Below are 18,324 nucleotides of genomic sequence, written 5' to 3'. Positions count from 1 at the left end.
GTGATGATGTGATGAACATCTGTATATACAAATCTTTGTGCATACATATATTTCTTTAGGTTAGATTCTAGAAGAAGTGTTTTTAGGCCAAAGAGAATAAAGAAAGGAATATTTTGACGACTTTTCATAAACATTGGCATGTTACTTTCAAAGCATCTGTATCAATTTTCACCCCTCCTATGTGACTATATTATTACAGCCTCATTAGTATGGGTTGTTATAAGTTTTAAAAAATCTTTGCTAATTTGATGGGTGAGAAATTGTATCTCATTGCTTTAATTTTCATATTTTTATTGAAACTTGAACATTAAAACTTTTCAATTAACCATTTGTATTTCTTCTTTGATAAAATAATCTGTTTACGTCTATTGTCTGCTTTTATATTGGGGTATTAGATTTTCCTTGATTTGTAAGAAATCTTTATATTAAGGAATTAATATGTCATATTTATTATAAATACTTTCCCCAGTTTGACCTTTGCCTTAAAATTTTGATTTTCATGATTTTTTTAATACAGAAAGAATCATTATTAAGCAGCCTCTCTATTGAGATTTTGCTTTGAGTTCTTCCACTGCATTTGTGCTTAGAATGCTTGATCATTCTAAGATCATTTCAATATCACTACACTTTCTTCTAGTTAAAAAAATGCCATTTTTACATTTAACTATTTAATTTATATAGAATTTTTAAAATTTTGATATAAGTTGAGAATCTAAATTGTCTTTTCCCCAATAGTTAATTTTATCAATGCTATTAAATAATTCTTCCTTTCCTTTTGGATTGTGATGTAAACTTCAGCATATACAAAATTTGCGTGTGTACTGAGGTCTGTTTCTGTACCTTTTCTGGGGTTCTGTTGATTCTTGTATGACTGTTAGGCTTACATACATTTTAGCATTACAATACATTTTACTACCTGGTAGAGCAAGTCTCTCTCTATTATAGTTGGCCAAACTGTTCTTACCTAGTCTCAACTATTGGTTCTACCAAATAAACTTGAGAGTTATTTTGTCAGTTTCCAAAATATACTGAGCTTTTTATTAGAATTGCATCAAATTTATAAATTAACTTGAGAAGGACATCTTAATAAGATTTTGTCTTTACACGTAAGAAATTAGTAACTAACTAGCCTCATTTTAAAAATAGGTTTCCTACTCATAGATATCATAGCAACTGATGAGAGGCATAACATTCTTCTGTACAGGGCTCTGTTCTCTTGAGAAAGACAACCTGATAGGAGCTTTGACGTTAAAGTCTCCCTACAATCCCAGATTTAAACTCCCCTACAATCCCAGAGTCACAGTTTACCATCTAGTGACACTAAATATATTCCGATATCAGAAGTGTTTTAGTAGTACTTCCTGTAGATTTGTATCCTCCAGAATAAACTCTGAAGAGTATGGAGAATATTTTCAGTGAAGGGCAAGGATGGGACTTCCACAGTGCTGAAGATGTCCCTGATCTGCATGTCTCCTCTGGGATGTTCTGTCTCACCTCCCAGGGAGAGACGATAGCCTGACCTTTCTGGAATTCCCACATCTTGTATGTTATCTATTTACCACTTAGCACACGATAACTCAGTTACTGGATTATATGTTAGCCTTCCCCACCTGACTGATAGCTCCTTAAAGGAAAGAGCTGCGTTTAATTCATCTTCATATTCCTAGGATCTAGCACAGTACAAGGCAAAGGGTAGGTGCTCAGAATGTTCTGAAGGAATATACCGATGACAGAACAACCTAAAGAGATGCAGAAGAAGTTGAAAGGTCTGTGTGGGAAGCTCAGAGGGGGACAGCAACTTGCCTGGGGTACAGCCAGGGGCTGGAGGAGCCTACCCAATGTGTTATAGAGCGGTTCTATACTCTCACAGAATAATTTTTTTATTTTCAGATAATAATTTTAAATTACATAATTTTCAAATTACAGAGAAATACAGAAGTTCATTGAGAGTCCAAAACTGATTTGTGCTCTTTGACTTTTGCTCTGAATGCTTACTCAAGATCTCTGTACAAAACAGACCCATATGGATATCTTGTTCTTTATAAACGAAACATACGCCTTCAGATTTGCCATAGGTAGAGCATAGTATCTGAGGCTTTATTCTCTTCTTAGATTGGAAAGTCACTCATGTGTTCACCCATCTTCTCTGTGAACATATGTTCAAGGTGGTTGGATGAAATTAATTAGCTATGGAACAAAATTTGTCTTGCTTTGCAAGTAATTAGCTCATAGATAAAATGTCTAACTTTGGTACTGGCTTCATATACACCATCTTTTAACCAACTGAACTGATTTAAAGACAATAAAAATTAATGAAGAAAATTTAAAATCTTTGAAACTATATTGCATAATTGTTGATAAATCAAAATTTACCAAAGAGCATAAGCAATTGTTCATTTGGGGTACACTACACATAATCTTGACTATAAAATGTACATGAATTTGAAGGTTACAGATTTCAATACTTTCAAATGAGATTCTAAAATAATTATACATATACTAGATTAACAATTTCTCAGTTACTGTTAAATCAATGATAAAAACATACAGCCTGGATATCTTACTTCTTTGAGGGCTTCCTCTAAGATTTCAGCATGTTTTTCATATGGCTGTTCAAAGTTCATATCCTTTGTCATTTTTACAGTCTCCTCTATCATGGCAAGAACATCTGGATGATCGGCAGTTATCTCTTCTATTGAGTCTTCTGTTGAGTATAAAGTAAAATAAGTTAATAAACTAATGCCATTAATAGTTTCAGTGGACAATGCTATTTGCAATAAAACATAATTGTTAATACCTGACCCAAGAAAGTACTATCTTTGTGTTACTGCAGCACATGCTAGAGGAAGGGGGAAATAGACTAGGGAGGAAATGTTAAGTCAGGAATCACAAAATATCAGAGCATTGGCTTAAAGCCAGCGCATCAGAATGAAAGTGAGTAGGAGAGAAGAAAGTTATGTTGGGCGGGAGTCAAAACCCAGGAAGCCAGGGAGAGAAGGCAGCAACCAGAGGATTCCAGGGGTCAAGCTAAAACACCAGCATCTAGGGAATGAGTCAGAAAACAAGATGAACACTTCCAATTACAAGCCTGAGACCACATGGGACAGTAAGAGGACAGGAGGTAGGCGAGTTGGGGGGGATGGAAGAAAGGGTGGCATAGGCTGATTTTTCAAGTGTTATACTTGATTCTTGCCCTCATTGGGTGCTGAACGTCTCCTTGCCTGGCTGAGTTGGCTCACAGGCTGCATCGTGATGTCACTGTTCATCCACTCCTCTAATGAGGCAGGAGGTTGGCAGCTCCACCTGACTCCTCTACCTCTGCCTTTCCAGTCACGCTTCTTGAGCTGCTGCCCCAAGGCTCCATCCATCAGGGTCTCCCGCCAACTGATCCCAGCCCAGAAAAACCCCAAAGGGCTTTCAAAGAGCAGCTGTCTGCTGCCCTCTGTGCCATGAAGCGAGAAGTCTGTTCTCAGGGATGGAGAGAGCCAGCAGTTCCTGGAGAGCCAGAGTGGAAGAGGCAAGAACCCATGATCTTCCCGTAGTCTTGGGAAGGGGCGCATGGTGAGGCAGAAATAGCCAGACAGAGATACCAAATGTGCTAGAAGCTGCTAGTTGTTCACCCAGTATCCATTTTCCTCTTCCTTAGTAACAGAATCCTGATTTTTTGGGGGTCAGAAATGTGCCCAACTAAAACTACTACATCTCCCAACTTCCCTTATAGCTTGGTTGGCTATAGACAAGATGCAGGAAGAATTTTTTTTGTCGAGTCTTCCTGTCACCTCTTTAAACAGGGATAACTCAGCTGGGTGGAGTGTCAGTTTTTGTCTCTTGACTTTCCCCACTTCCTGCTAGGCACACTGATATGATGGCTGGAGCACCAGCAGCCATCTTGTGAATTGTTATGGTAGCCACATGCCAGGGATGGCAGAACAGGAAGATAGATCTCTTACCTTCCCAATATTCTTTTTCACCAAAACAATATATTACATGTTTTTTTTCTGTGTTCCTGTATGTCTAATTGTTCATAGTAGAGTAGCCTTTAAGATAGATTAAGTTGAGTATTAATAATGCTTTTTTAAAAAATCACACATTTCTCTTTCAAAATTCTAAAGGAACTATCTGTGATTTTTAGATCCACAATCTAAGAGAACCAAATTATCCAAATATCAATTTACCTTTTTTTGGATCCACCTTTAGATCTTGACTATAGTCTGGAGAACTCCTTTTAAATGCAGATGTTTCACTAGTTTCATTTTCACCTGCAAATAAAACATTGTTAACATCTAAAGGACAGTAATAAATTGTGGGTGATTGTCAAAGATCGTGCTATGGGGGACCCAGGACTCATGTTCCCAATTTGTTTTAAATTAAAATAACACCATTAATAGTCAAATAGGTAAATATATCTATCAGCAGTAGAAGATAAAGATAATGACTTAATCTATTAAAAAACCAAGAGTAATTCCAGTTTCATAGAGTGCCAGTAAATCTACACTGAACAAGAAAAATCAAATTTTCCCTTCTTGACTGAGGTAACTAACAGCCTCCTGACTGCAAGAGGTAGAGGCTGTGCTTATCTCAGACACACAGGGCAGGGAGGGTGCTTTCTCCCCAGGGCACACGGGCAGTGTTGGCATCCTCCAGCAGTGAGTAGAGGCACTGATGGCTGCTTCTACCTCGGACTGCCTCCCGCAAAGATAAGGGAGGAAGAATGCCACAGGTAAGTTTCTGACAGCGCCCAGTTTACTTCCTACCAGGCTTGAAATAAATGTCAGGTAAACACACAGCTGTCTGGATCAGGAGGAGGAACCAAACAGAAAAATCAGCTCTACATTATATAACACAGTAAAGTATAGATGTATTTACAAACTAAATGCTGGGGCCAGCCCAGCAGCGTAGTGGTTGAGTTCATGCACTCAGCTTTGGCGGCCTGGGATTCACAGGTTCTGATCCTGGGCATGGACCTATGCACCGCTTATCAAGCCATGCTGTGGCAGGTGTCCCACATATAAAGTAGGGGAGGATGGGCATGGATGTTAGCCCAGGGCCAATCTTCCTCAGCAAAAAGAGGAGGATTGGCAACAGATGTGAGCTCAGGGCTAATCTTCCTCACCAAAAAAAAAAAAAAAGAAAAGAAAAGAAAAATAAATAAATAAATAAAAACTAAATACAAAGGTTGGGCCAATATAAAAAGAAGAATATAAGTATATATTCAATCTCTGGTTGAAAGGAGGACTTTTAAGACTGAAAGTAAATGGAAGAAATCAACAAAGGGAAAGTAATGATTTGACTACAATAGTATTAAAAATTCCTCTATTTCAAAAACAGCAAGGTGATTTAAAAGACAAACCATCCACTTTGGATAAAAATACGAAAAATGAGTGACTAATATAGAAAGTTTATATAGAAACCATATAACTGATACAACAATTTAGAAAAATGGGTATGGGGCCAGCCTGGTGGCGTAGTGGTTAAGTTTGTGCCCTCCACTTCAGTGGCCTGGGGTTTGTGGGTTTGGATCCTGGGTGCAGACCTACACACTGCTCATCAGGCCATGCTGTGGCGGCATCCCACTTGCAAAGTAGAGGAAGATTGGGACAGATGTTAGCTCAGGGACAATCTTCCTCACCAAAAAAAAAAAAAAAGGGCAAAAGACAAAAATGGTCACCTCAGAAAAGAAGAAATATAAATGGTTAACCAATATGGAAATATTAAACTTCAGAAATAGTCAAATGAAAATTAAAATAATATTTCAAAAGAGAAAATACCGAGGAAATAATGACATATATTTTGTATATTACTGAGCAGAATATAATTTGGAACAACTTTTATGCAAATCAATTTGACTCTGTCTATAGCTTCCTACTCATTAAACTGGTGACTCCACTTATGTCACCACACAGACAAAACTTCACGTAAAAAGTCCGTTGAAGCATTATTTGTAGTAGCAAAAAATAAAATAAAATCTGAAAAATAACAAAGTTCCAACATAAAGAGCTAATTAAAAGTATTACCTATAAGTAGGGAAATTATGCAGTAATTTAAAATGAGTGTTAAAATATTTCCTAATGAAGTAATATAATTAAATGTTACATTATAAATCAAAAAAGGCAAAAATAGTTTACATTGTATGCTCTCAATTATGTTCAGATATGAGTGGAAAATTTTTCTAAGGGTAAATAAAAATAAATGATAATATTTCACAGCTAAAACTCTGGGTTTATGATGCTCTGATTCCAACACATTAAAGGAAAGAGAGAGTTTTTAAGAAAGAATTTGTTGTTATATGATAATGATTCTGTCACATTTGGAAACACTAAAAAAAATTTCGGGGGGGCCGTGGCTTAGCGGTTAAGTGCATGCGCCCCGCTACTGGCAGCCTGGGTTCGGATCCCGGGCGCGTACCGATGCACCGCTTCTCCAGCCCTGCTGAGGCCGCGTCCCACATACAGCAACTATGCATACAACTATCTACTGGGGCTTTGGGGGGGAAAAAAAAAAAAGGAGGAGGATTGGCAATAGATGTTAGCTCAGAGCCGGTCTTCCTCAGCAAAAAGAGCAGGATTAGCACGGATGTTAGCTCAGGGCTGACCTTCCTCACACACAAAAAAAAAAATTGGGAGATTTCTAATCACATTAGGTTCCTAGTTTCTACGTTTTCTTCTTCATTCTAGTAAATCTATTTCTGTTCTATAGCTGTTCAGTTTAAATCTGTAAGAGAGAAGCTAACTTTCTTCTCCTGAAGTTTCCAATTTTGGGGGTAATTTTAAGCTTCAGTATAAACATGATCAAATATGAAATAAATGGAAATAAGATTCATAAGCATGGTATTAGCAGTTCATTTTGTTACCATCTTTATCAATTCTAGCGGCTTGATCGTCAAGGACATTTTCTGACTTCCTTTTGGTTTCTTCGTTGTCCTCTGAAGAGCTTTCTCCTTGGGACTCATGAGTGAACACTGCAGCGAAGGAATAATACGTTTTATCAGCTAATCTGTTCATATTGGGAAAGATTTGGCCAATAACATCAGCAACATATTTCTTTACCATCTTCATCAAATGAAGAGTGCAAGTCCTCTAGGCTTTTATACGCATCAGTTGGGACCTTGTCGTATTCCTTCCTTTCAAATTCTCTTTCAAGTTCACTAAAAGCTGACTTGGCTGAAAGACAGTAATTGGCTGTGTTAGCAAAAGGTGTTTGTGGGTAGGGAGACAGGTATAGTGATTAAATCCTGTGCTTTACAGTCAGAGAGACTCGGGTGTGAGTTCTGACTCAGCGCGGCTTTGGTAGATGATTTGATCTCCCTGTCTCAATTTCTCCTGGGCAAAACGAGGATCATCAACGGAAAGCATTGTTGCAAGGGTTAAATGAGACAATGGATGTAAACGCTTAGAAAATGCTTGGCTCACAGGAAGCCTACTCCATGTTAGCTGCCATCCTCTGTATTATTACAAAATTTTCTATGTTAAAAAAACCTCAATATTCTCCACTGACAAATTTTTCTTGAAAATATATTGGAGTAAAATTCACTAGCAAAAAAAAAAAAAAAAAGCCAATGTTTTAAATTTTGAGAAGGGTTAACCCTATTGTCAGATTTAGAATAATTAGTGAATTTGAAAAAGAAAAGAAAGAGGCTTTTAAGTTTGCAGTGTATAGGAGATAGCATCTATTTCTATATTCTGGTGAGAGAAGGCAATTTGTGGAAAGTTTTAAAATCTATGATTTCATGCCATAATTTGATGTGAAAGGCATCACTCCAGACTCCAAGAATCATTACAGATCACTGTTCCTCCAGGAGCCCAACTAGCTTCCTCTCTTGATCCAGTTTTCACTTAAATGTCCCCTCTTCAGAGAGGTTACTCTAACACTCCAGCACCCGGACTCCAATCACCGCCTGCCACATTACCTAGTTATATTTCTTTCTATCTGCTCACTTGTTTTTTTTTGCCCCTCTCCCCTCTATTAAAATGTAACCACCATGAGGAGAGGAGCTTCATGTGTCATGTTCACCTCTGGAGCCCCGGGCCTAGAATCATGGCTAACACAAAGTAGATACTCAAGTTTCTGTTGAATGAATTAATGAATTCATTTTGTCCAGGCTTAAATAGGTTGACTAATAAGCTATCTTAGTAGTCTGGGTCAGTATTTCTCAAGCTTTAGTTTGTGAGTTGTTTATGAGTATTTTTTAAAATTTTGGTTTTGAGGGCCAGCCCAGTGGCTTAGCGGTTAAGTGCGTGCGCTCCGCTGCTGGCGGCCCGGGTTCGGATCCCGGGTGTGCGCCCACGCACCGCTTCTCTGGCCATGCTGGGGCCGAGTCCCACATACAGCAACCAGAAGGATGTGCAGCTATGACATACAGCTATCTACTGGGGCTTTGGGGGGAAAAGAAATAAATAAAATCTTTAAAAAAAAAAATTTTGGTTTTGATTTTGAAGGTAATATACTAAAAATATAAATTCAGTCTGGATCATCTGGATGATCATTTGGATGGCATGCATGTCAACACCCGTCTTTTTGCTGTTGTTTCTATAATACCTTGGGTACCATGCTGGACTCTCTTACTTGTTTATAGGCTAATGAGAAAGAAGAGAGGCAGATGTATTAGGCAAATAACATGCTCTTGCCTAGGAAAAGCTCAACATCGCCATGTAGGAAGAGATAATTTCTTTGTTATTTAAATAGTTTCAGGCATAGAAACTGATGGGAATGTTTCCAATCGATGTGAAAAGTTAGTGAAACCCTGAAAGCAAAATCTGACAAATAGAGCACAAAAAAGAAAACTATAAACCAATCACACTTACAAGTGTAGGAAAAAAATCCCAGATAAACAACCAAAAGAAAAATATGTTATAAGAATAACACATCATGACTGAGGAAGGTTTCTTTCAGAACTACAAGAATGGTTTAATGTTGGAAAATACATTAGTATAATCGATCAGACCAATAGATCAAAGGATTAAAAACTTTATGATCATCTTGATGGATGCTAAGAAGGCATTTGATAATGTCTAACATCCATTCCAGACAAAAATACTTAATGACCTTATGGAGAGACATGCGCAAGAATCCATTTGTAAAGGTCCAGTACCACTGCCACTATCTAACACCATTCTAGAACAGCTAGCCTACATAACTAGTCAAGAAGGGAATTAAGCATAAATAATAGGAAAAGAGAAGTTGAAACTCTATTTCTTTTCAAATGATACAATTGGCTATCTGCAAAACTTAAGAGACGCAACTAAAAATCTATCAGAACTAGCAAGTAAGCTTAATAAAGTTACAAACAAATACATAAAAATCAAACGGCTTTCCAATATACTGGTAATAACTACTTAGAAAATATAATAGAAAAACGATCCCATTCAATAGTAACAAAATGACAAAATATCTAGGAATAAACTTATTAAGAAAAGTGTAGGCAATGCATGCAGAAAGCTACAAAATGTTAAGGAAGGATACAAATATTATACCACAAAATGGAGATTTCATTTGTCTGCATGAGAAGATTTAATAGTCATGATGCAAATTCTCATCAAATTATTGTATAATGTTAACACAATCCTCCCACCGGGATTTGCTGGGGAACTTGACAAAATTCTACAAGCATCTCAAGGCCTAGGAGAGCTTCTGGCCACAATAAGCACTCATTTTATGGAATAAGTGAAAGACTATCCAGGAATAATTTTTAAGCAAAATGTTTTGAGGAGAAACTTGCATTATTAGATTAAAATGCATCATAAAGCTTCAATAATTACATTTTGTATTAAAGGCTGTAATAGAAAGATCAATAGAATACAAAGTTCAGAAATTTACACACACACACACACACACACACACACACACACCCATGCACACAAACTTAATGTTAGAATAAAGATGGCATTTCAAATCCCCAGTAAAATTACGGATAATTTAGCAAACGTTAGTTGTAAATTTGGCTTGCCACTTGGAAAAAGTGAGTTTAGATCCCCATCTAACACACAATTTACTACAATAATTACATTTCAATTAGAAAGAAGCATTAAAATAATGCTTCTTATTTTATCCTTATTTTAAAATAAAATGAGAGAATGCAATTTTGCACATACCATAGGATCACAGTTAATCATTACAAAAATGAATAGAACATAGGCAGGGTTGGAAAGTGCATAAAATTCTTAACAGGGGATATCTCTGGGGAGTAAGTATGAGTGAATTTTTTTCCATCTGCTTTTTCCAGTTTCCTGTGATCGCTTGAGAGAAATAGAGGATAAGAGCACGGACATTGATTTGAATCCCAAGCACTTGCCGGCTGTCAACTATGGGCAAGTTACATAACGCCTCTGAGCCTTAGTCTCTTCATCCACTAAAAGTGGAGATAAATTACTTACCTCACAGGCCTGTTATGAGGATTAAATAGGATAATAATGTGCAATGCATTTAGCATCACCCCATCGTACAGTAAATTTAGCCCAGTGAATACTATCTATTATTACTTTTGTAATGAGAAGAACTGTATTAGGAAAGGAATATTTGGAATTGAGGCAGTGATGTCTATATCAGGGAACAGTACACTGCCATAGCTTTGGGGAAATCCAAACAGTGGTGGCTGAATCTAGTCTAAAATTGTTGGAGCTAACCTCAAATTTTGGATCTAGATCTTTGAAAGTAAGAAAGATCCCCTGTAGTGTATAGGAAATGCTGCACTGAGGGTATTCCCTTAGGAGGAGATGTTTAGGTTAAGCTATTTCAGGTGTTCTAATGTAACTGGTTACAAGGGTGACAACTATAGATACAAATTCTACCAAAACCAACCAATGAATGTCAAAAGTAGCCAAGAAATGACAACTCTCACTTTTCCTGGAGAAAAACAGAAAACAACCCCCAAACCCTTGTGCCTATTCTAAAATAATGTGATAAGGAGTGAGATACAGGAAAAGGCAGAATGCTCAGGAGAAAGAACACTGGGACTTTGGAAATGAGGGTTTGAGTCTCAGCTATGCTACCAGCTGGGTGAGTTTCAAGAAGCCATTCAACCCCCATGTGCCTCAGTTTCCTCATTCGTAAAGTTAGAGAACTGCATGAATTGATCACTAAGGCTTCTTCCAGTTTCAGTGTTTGATGACTTTTTTTTTTTTTCCTGAGGAAGATTGGCCCTAAGCTAACATCTGTTGCCAATCTTCCTCTTTTTGCTGAGGAAGATTCGCCCTGGGCTAACATATGTGCCAATCTTCCTCTTTTTGCTGAGGAAGCCACCACCACAGCATGGCCACTGAGAGATGAGTGGTGTAGGTCCGTGCCTGGGAACCGAACCTGGGCTGCCAAAGTGGAGTGTGCCGAACTTAACCACTAGGCCACCGGCGCTGGCCCAGGTTTTATGACTTTTTGAATTCCCACAATAGAAAGATTTAATTTACAATCAGGGCTGACATATAAGCCTAAAACAACAACAACAATGGCAGCAACAGCAAACTGCACAAGAGTCAGGTGGAGCGTTGTTGTCACGATGGGTGTAGATAAAGGTGTAAGTTCTGCTCAGTCTCTGGCCAGCAAGCAGACCCATAAAAGTAAAGACATCCAAATTTGGAAGTTCTTTCTGAGTCCCTTCCTTAGTAGTCTAGAATGAAATCTTTTCTCCCTTTATGAATCAGGTTCTTCTATATCCATTTCTTCAACCGTTTATTAAGAAGCTACAATGTGTGAGGTGCCAGGTACACCAAGACGAGCAAACGAAGTCCTCGCCCTCGGGTAGCCAGGCTTAATTGCTGACTTAACCTTAAAACAGACATTTTAAAAAGATGATTCACCTTGTCTTTTAGCTTGTAGTTCTGTGAGAAGCCGTTCTTTCACAACTTTGATAGCTGCTTCAGTGGCCTCAGCTATAGTATTTCTTACTAACGTTTCAAGGGCTTCATCAAAACGTAGTTGAACAAGCTTGGTGTAGTCAATTACCTGCAAAGAACATTTGAGGAAACCAACATAAGCACAAGTTACTGTGAGTATTAAATACCTTGTTCTTCTCTATCTCTATCTCTATTTATATCTATTTCTATACTTATCTATCTCAAAAATTTTAATGCTGTTTGAGGTATGCTATGTTCAGAATTCATTGATTTTTGAGTACTCACTTTCATAGAAATTCAGTCATATTTTTCATGTAGGATTATGTCTTTATATATGTATCTATCCTGCAATATATATATTCAAGTTACACACATATTTTTAAAATCAACTTTGTATGTAAAATTTACATACAATAAAGGCATTCATTTTAAGCATACAGTGTGATGAGTTTTTACAAATATATACATACAACAACCACATTCAATATATAGAACTTTTATGTCACCCTAAAAATTCCCTCATGCTCCTTTATAATTAATTCCTGGCCCCTGGCAACCACTTTCTGCCAATATAGATTAGTTTTGCCTTTCTTAGAATTTCATATAAATGGAACCATACAGTATGTAACCTTTTTCAAGCTTTTTCCCCTTAGCATGTTTTTGAGATTCATCAGTGTAATTATACATATCAGTAATTTGTTACTTTTTATTGTTGAGTAGTATTCCATTGTATAAATATACCACAGTTTTTTACTCATTCCTCTATTGATGAACATTGGTTGCTTCCAGTTTTTGGCTATTATACATAAAGCAGCAATGAACATTTGTAAGGAAGTCTTTTTATGAACATATGTCTTCTTTTCTCTTGGATAAATACTTAAGAATGGAATTACTGGTTCACATGGTAAGTATATATTTGACTTTATAATAAACCGTTAAACTGTTTCCAAAGTGACTGAACTATTTTACATTCCTACCAGCAATGTATGAAAATTACAGTTACTCCACATCCTCACCAACACTTGGTTTTGTGAATGTTTTAAATTTTAGCCATTCTAGTGGGTATGAAAAAGCATCTAATTGTAACTTAAATTTATATTTCCCTAATCACTAATAATTTTGAGCTTATTTTTATGCACTTATTGGTCATTCACTTACCTCCTGTTTTTAAGCATATGTTTTAAGCATTTTGCATATTTTAAAAACTGGATTAGAATTCTATATATATATTCTGAATATAAGTTCTTTGTCAGGTAGATAATATACTTCATACTGAATGCTGGGATGTTAGAAATAGATTTCTATATGCCTTTTAAGTTTAAATAATATTTCCATATCTGTAGACTCATTTTGATTTTCCTTCAATACGCTTATATTACTTTATTCCATGCCAATAAATATATATTTACACCATCATTTTTAACATATGCACAGTATTGTAGCTGAATATACTATAACTTAACTAAAATACCAATAATATATACTCAGGTATATGTGTTTTTGCTATTATAAATAGGCTATAATGAATACATATGATGAATACAGTTATGTATACATCTTTGATAGTTTCTTTAGGAAAAAAAATCCATAAAATAGAATTGACAGTTCAAAGGATATACATGGATTTTATACATATTTCCAATTGCCATCCTTAATGGTTATACTCTTACCAGTAGTGTATGAGAATGTACTTTTCCCTATCCTCGCCACACATCAATAGCGTGTGTTAATAGTGATCTTTGACTCTAACAGATTGACATGACATATCTCTGTTTTGTTGGCATCTCTCTGGTTATCAGGGAGGTGATATCCCTTTTCTCATGTTTAGTGGCTATTTGTACCTATTATTTTGTGAATTGCCTGTTTGCTATTTCTTTCCATTGGGGCTTCATCTGCATATTGATTTGTAAGAACTCTTTATAGATTTAAAATTAGAATTCCTTTGTCTGACACATACCGTGGTGGCTTTAAAACATGTCCACAAATCCTTTAATACTTCTTCCTTCAGAAGGTGGAGCCTAATTCCCCTCCTCTTTAGTGTAGGCAGGACTTAGTGACTTGTTTTAAATGGATAAGTATGGTGCATTTTTCATTAAAAGAATGAAATGACAAACCATAGAGTGGTAGAAAATATTCATAATGCTTATAATAAAAAAAACGCTTGTATAGAGATAATTTAAGGAACTCCTACCAATAATATGCAAAAAAATTTAAAAATGGACAAGAGATTTGAACAAACACTTCGAAAAGAGAATATCTGAATGGCCAATAAACATGAAAAAATGTCCAAGCTCATTACTCATTGAGGAAATGCAAATTAAAACCACAGTGAGATACACCCACTAGAACGGCTTAGATTAGAAAGACTGACCATAATAAAAGTTGGCAGGAGTATGAAAAAACAGAACTCTCACGAACTGCTGATAGGATCGTAAACTGGTAGAACTAGTTTGGAAAACAGTTTGGCATTATCTACACAAGTTGAACATATGCATACCCTATGTCCCCAAAATTTTACTCCAAGATGAATCTCCAAAATATATAAAGATATGTATATGTGCACCAAGAGACATGTACGAGAATATTTATAGCAATATTATTCATAATACCCCAAGGTGGAATAAACCCAAGTTTTATTAACACTCAAATGGATAAATAAATTATAATATAATTCAATCAAAGGAATAAAATAAAACAATAAAAATGAATAAACTATAGCTATATGCAATAACATGGATAAATATCGCAACCACGATGTTAAGTGTAAGAAGCCAGGCACAAAGAACATAAATCGTTTAAGTCCATAAAGTTAAGAAAAACATGCAAAACTAACCTGTGGTATTTGGATGTAAGCTTACATGGTAAAACCATAAAAGAAAAGTACAGAAGTGAAGACCATAAAGTTCAGGGCAGTGATTGCCTTTGTGTAAGGAGTAAGAGGATTGGTATTGGGAAAAGGCATAGGGGGCTTCTGGGGTACTGGCAACATTCCCATACTTGACCTGGGTGTTGGTTATATGGGGGTTTGTTTTGTCATAATTCAGTGAGCTTCATTTTTCTGTATGTTTGTCATATTTTATAATAAAAAAGTTAAGAGCAAATAGAAAATGTTACCCCTGTGCTTAAAAGAATTCAATAGCACTGGGAATAAATTCACACTCCTCCCCAGGGCCCGCATTGCTCTGACTACGTCTTCAACCGTCTTCATCTTGAGCCATTCCTCCTTTCAGACTCTATGCTCTAGCCATACTGGCCTTCATGCAGTTCCCCTCATTCCAATCCCTCATCAAATCCTTTGGCTCTGTCTTCAAATTACATCCCAAATCTGCCTGTTCCTTACTACCTCTACTGCTAATACTCTGGTCTAAGCTAAAAATAATTTCTCCTCGTTTACTGAGGGTGGAGAACAGGATCACCGTGAGGAGACAGCAAGGAATTGACAGGCCAGGTGTTGGGAGGGTCATCTTCGTAGATACTGAAATCACCAACAATTATGATGGGGCTGAGGATGTGGAGAGAGTGACAGTGAGCCAGGAGGGATGTAACTCAGGAAACAGGAGATGAGTAGAACCAAGAAAGGTAGTAGGTGGCATGGTCTGTATGACACAACAGTCAAATCTGGGAGCTTTGGGGAAGCAAAGAGGGGCTATGCTGCAGAAGCTGCAATCACCAGCAAGGAGGATGCTTTCCCCACTCCAAGCCCAGTGGAACAATGACCCAATTGACAGTGTAAAATTAAGAAAACTGAGTACAAATCCTAAAATCCTACAAATTATAATCAAGTATAGGTAGGTAGATAATCAAGAAAGATAGCTAACTCGCTAGATAAGTAGTTACCTTTCCTTTGTAACTTTTTGCCAGCAAATTGCTAAGCGTTGTTTTTCCTGAAGATTGAGGTCCAAATATGAAAACTTTAAATGGTGGTGCCGGCATAGGTGGAAGGAGATAGGAACGCGGGTTCAACAAAAATGTTTTGAATGCTTCTTCTGAGGAAAGACAGTATATTTTACCTAGAAAACTTAAAATATGGCATAATCATAAACAACTGAAAAGAGGTATGGGCAGGTTTAAAAATTAAGTTCTGAAAATCCTACTTACCTCACAGAAAAATCTGGCAATCCTGGATAAATGTTACCTTTTTTTAACATCACAGGACATGTCTGTCCCCATCTGCTTCTCCGCCACCTAAATCTTGGTGCAATTAGTTGATAAGATGCAAGAGTATGGAGCAGCTCATCCTGTTAATAATAAATGCTACATTAAAAATGTGGGCATAAGTTTTGCTGAAATTAACAGTATTAAGTATTTCATTTCTTTTCTTTTTTTTTTTTGGTGAGGAAGATTTGCCCTGAGCTAACATCTGTGCCAATCATCCTCCTCTTTGTATGTGGGCCGTCACCACAGCATGGCTGATGAGTGGAGTAGGTCCACACCCGGGACCCAAACCGGCAAACCTGGGCCACCGAAGCAGATCTCGCAGAACCTCAACGACTTGGCCACGGGGCTGGCCCCCTAAGTGTTTTATTTCTTTTCTTTCTTTGTGAGGAAGACTAGCCCTGAGCTAACATCCGATGCCAATCCTCCTCTCTTTGCCGAGGAAGATTGGCCCTGGGCTAACATCTGTGCCCATCTTCCTCTACTTTATATGGGACGCCGCCACAGCATGGCTTGACAAGTGGTGCGTCGGTGTGCACCCGGGATCAGAACCTGTGAACCCCAGGCTGCCAAAGCAGAGCACGCGCACTTAACTGCTATGCCAATGGGCCGGCTCCTTCATTTCTTATTTGATAATGCTATACCATTTAAGAAATAATTTAGTAAGCAAATTTTGGCTTTTTCTTAATTGCAACCTTTCTGTACTTGTCCAAAATTTAATAAGACAAATAGATTTCATTTCTAAGACCTTGTTTAAATTGTACTGAGCATTTTCTATTATAAAGTAGAATGAGCATAAGGTAGATAGAATGTTTTCTATTATCTGTTTCAGAAAACAGATTCCAAAAACTTTTTATTGAAAAGCTTTGAAAATGTACCAGATTCTTAGTCAATTTACCTAAATTTATAAATAGTAAGATTTTATATACAGACTGCTTTTGCATTCACTTAGCTCTCCTGTTCTTCTTAAAATGTAAAGTCTCCCTCAGCAATCCTCTGTTGGTGACTCCAGAGAAGTTAAGAACCATTTCTCACTGTCCTTGTGCTACCTTAGCAGGGGACGAGAGAGTTGGAGAGAGATGGCACGGTGGGCAACTGCCAGGAGGAAAGGGTCCAGATTGGCTCCCTCCAACCTTCAGATGTGGATCTCACATGTATCTACTCGCTCCAGAGTTAACTGTGCCTCCACAGACCGGAATGGGAGCTCTGGTGTTGCCCAGACAGCTGCAGCATCAGTGAGTAAAGAAATGGACATATACACTGCAGGGATGCTGCATGAATGTCCCAACTGAAGGCTGGAAGAAGTAGCTAAGTGTTAAGGGAGCTGTCAATGCTTAGGGGAGCTGCATGAGACTGAGAACCTCATCATGAGGCATGTTGGGCTACAACCCTTCTCCACAGAGTCCGTAGACAATGAGCTAGGGACCGAAACATACCCAGTTAAGTCAGGAGGCAGTCACTCTTTCCTTATCATGTCTATTTCCTGCCCAAACTTGGGAAAAGTGTTTGACCTTGCTCCTCTTTCAGTTTCAAGCCCCTGGAGCCACGTGTCTAGCAGGCGCTGAGGGGTGATGAGAAGATGAGTTTTGAAATGAGTTTGATATTACAGTCTTAAAAATGATCTGGACCACCTCTGATTAAACAAGGCAGAGTGTACACATGCATTTGTGCTTGCTGCTTTCCTAAAACCTCATGAAAATGACAGCAGAGGAATGAGAAAAGGAATAAACTCAAGAGGACACAGAGAATGGGAGAAGAGTTCAGAGCAGCTGACAGAAAACCAGCCATGGCTACACATTTTGGTAAGCTAGAAAGCAGATGGATGAGGGGTAACTGACTTAGATCACAGAAAGGTGAAGGCTCAGTGTCTATGGTGGCAAGGGTGGGTGTGGGTTGGGGTGGGGACAACAAGAAGCAAGTTGATTCACTCTGCAAAATCCTAGTGAGGCTCAGGACCTGTTGACACCAGGTACCTTTGAAGGGGGTGAATGGAGAGCACAAGACAGGAGGATTGTTCGAAAATCTTTAGAGGTTGGTGCTAGAGGCCAGAGCTACTCCTCACTTCACTCAGTCAACCATCCACCCTTTCCCTCAGCCCCCCTACCCTGACCTCTCCTTCCATCAGAAGACTGGAGGCTTACTTTCTGGAGAGACTGAACCAGTGGAGCTTGTGAGAGGGACCTCAGACACAGCCAAGGGAAGGGGGAGGCACGAGAAAGTTGGCTTCACAGGCTAGCGACCTGTGCAGTCATGCAGAACCCCACGATTAAAGGGTCCCACAATCAGTTTAACGCTCTGCTGTCGCAGTCTTGAAGTTCTTGATAACTTTAAGACAAGGGTCCTGCAT

The 18,324-nt window shown here is 37.9% G+C and overlaps 1 protein-coding gene across 1 annotated transcript in view; it reads right to left on the bottom strand.

The window, feature by feature from the left end:
• The window catches only part of AK9 (adenylate kinase 9), a 115,337-nt gene that overhangs the window by 67,304 nt on the left and 29,709 nt on the right, over positions 1-18,324 (bottom strand). Inside the window, exons 10-16 of the mRNA XM_058566478.1 lie at positions 15,921-16,060; positions 15,660-15,840; positions 11,787-11,931; positions 7,047-7,160; positions 6,851-6,958; positions 4,176-4,259; positions 2,565-2,704 (exon numbers count right to left, since the gene is read on the bottom strand). Of these exons, the coding sequence (XP_058422461.1) occupies positions 2,565-2,704; positions 4,176-4,259; positions 6,851-6,958; positions 7,047-7,160; positions 11,787-11,931; positions 15,660-15,840; positions 15,921-16,060 (912 nt within the window). The remainder of the gene's footprint in view (positions 1-2,564; positions 2,705-4,175; positions 4,260-6,850; positions 6,959-7,046; positions 7,161-11,786; positions 11,932-15,659; positions 15,841-15,920; positions 16,061-18,324) is intronic.

The sequence above is a fragment of the Diceros bicornis genome, chromosome 23, assembly GCF_020826845.1.
Source record: "Diceros bicornis minor isolate mBicDic1 chromosome 23, mDicBic1.mat.cur, whole genome shotgun sequence".
Classification (NCBI taxonomy): Eukaryota; Metazoa; Chordata; class Mammalia; order Perissodactyla; family Rhinocerotidae; genus Diceros; species Diceros bicornis.
The sequence above is the reverse complement of the archived record's forward strand: the minus strand, read 5'-3'. Positions and strand labels throughout refer to the sequence as shown.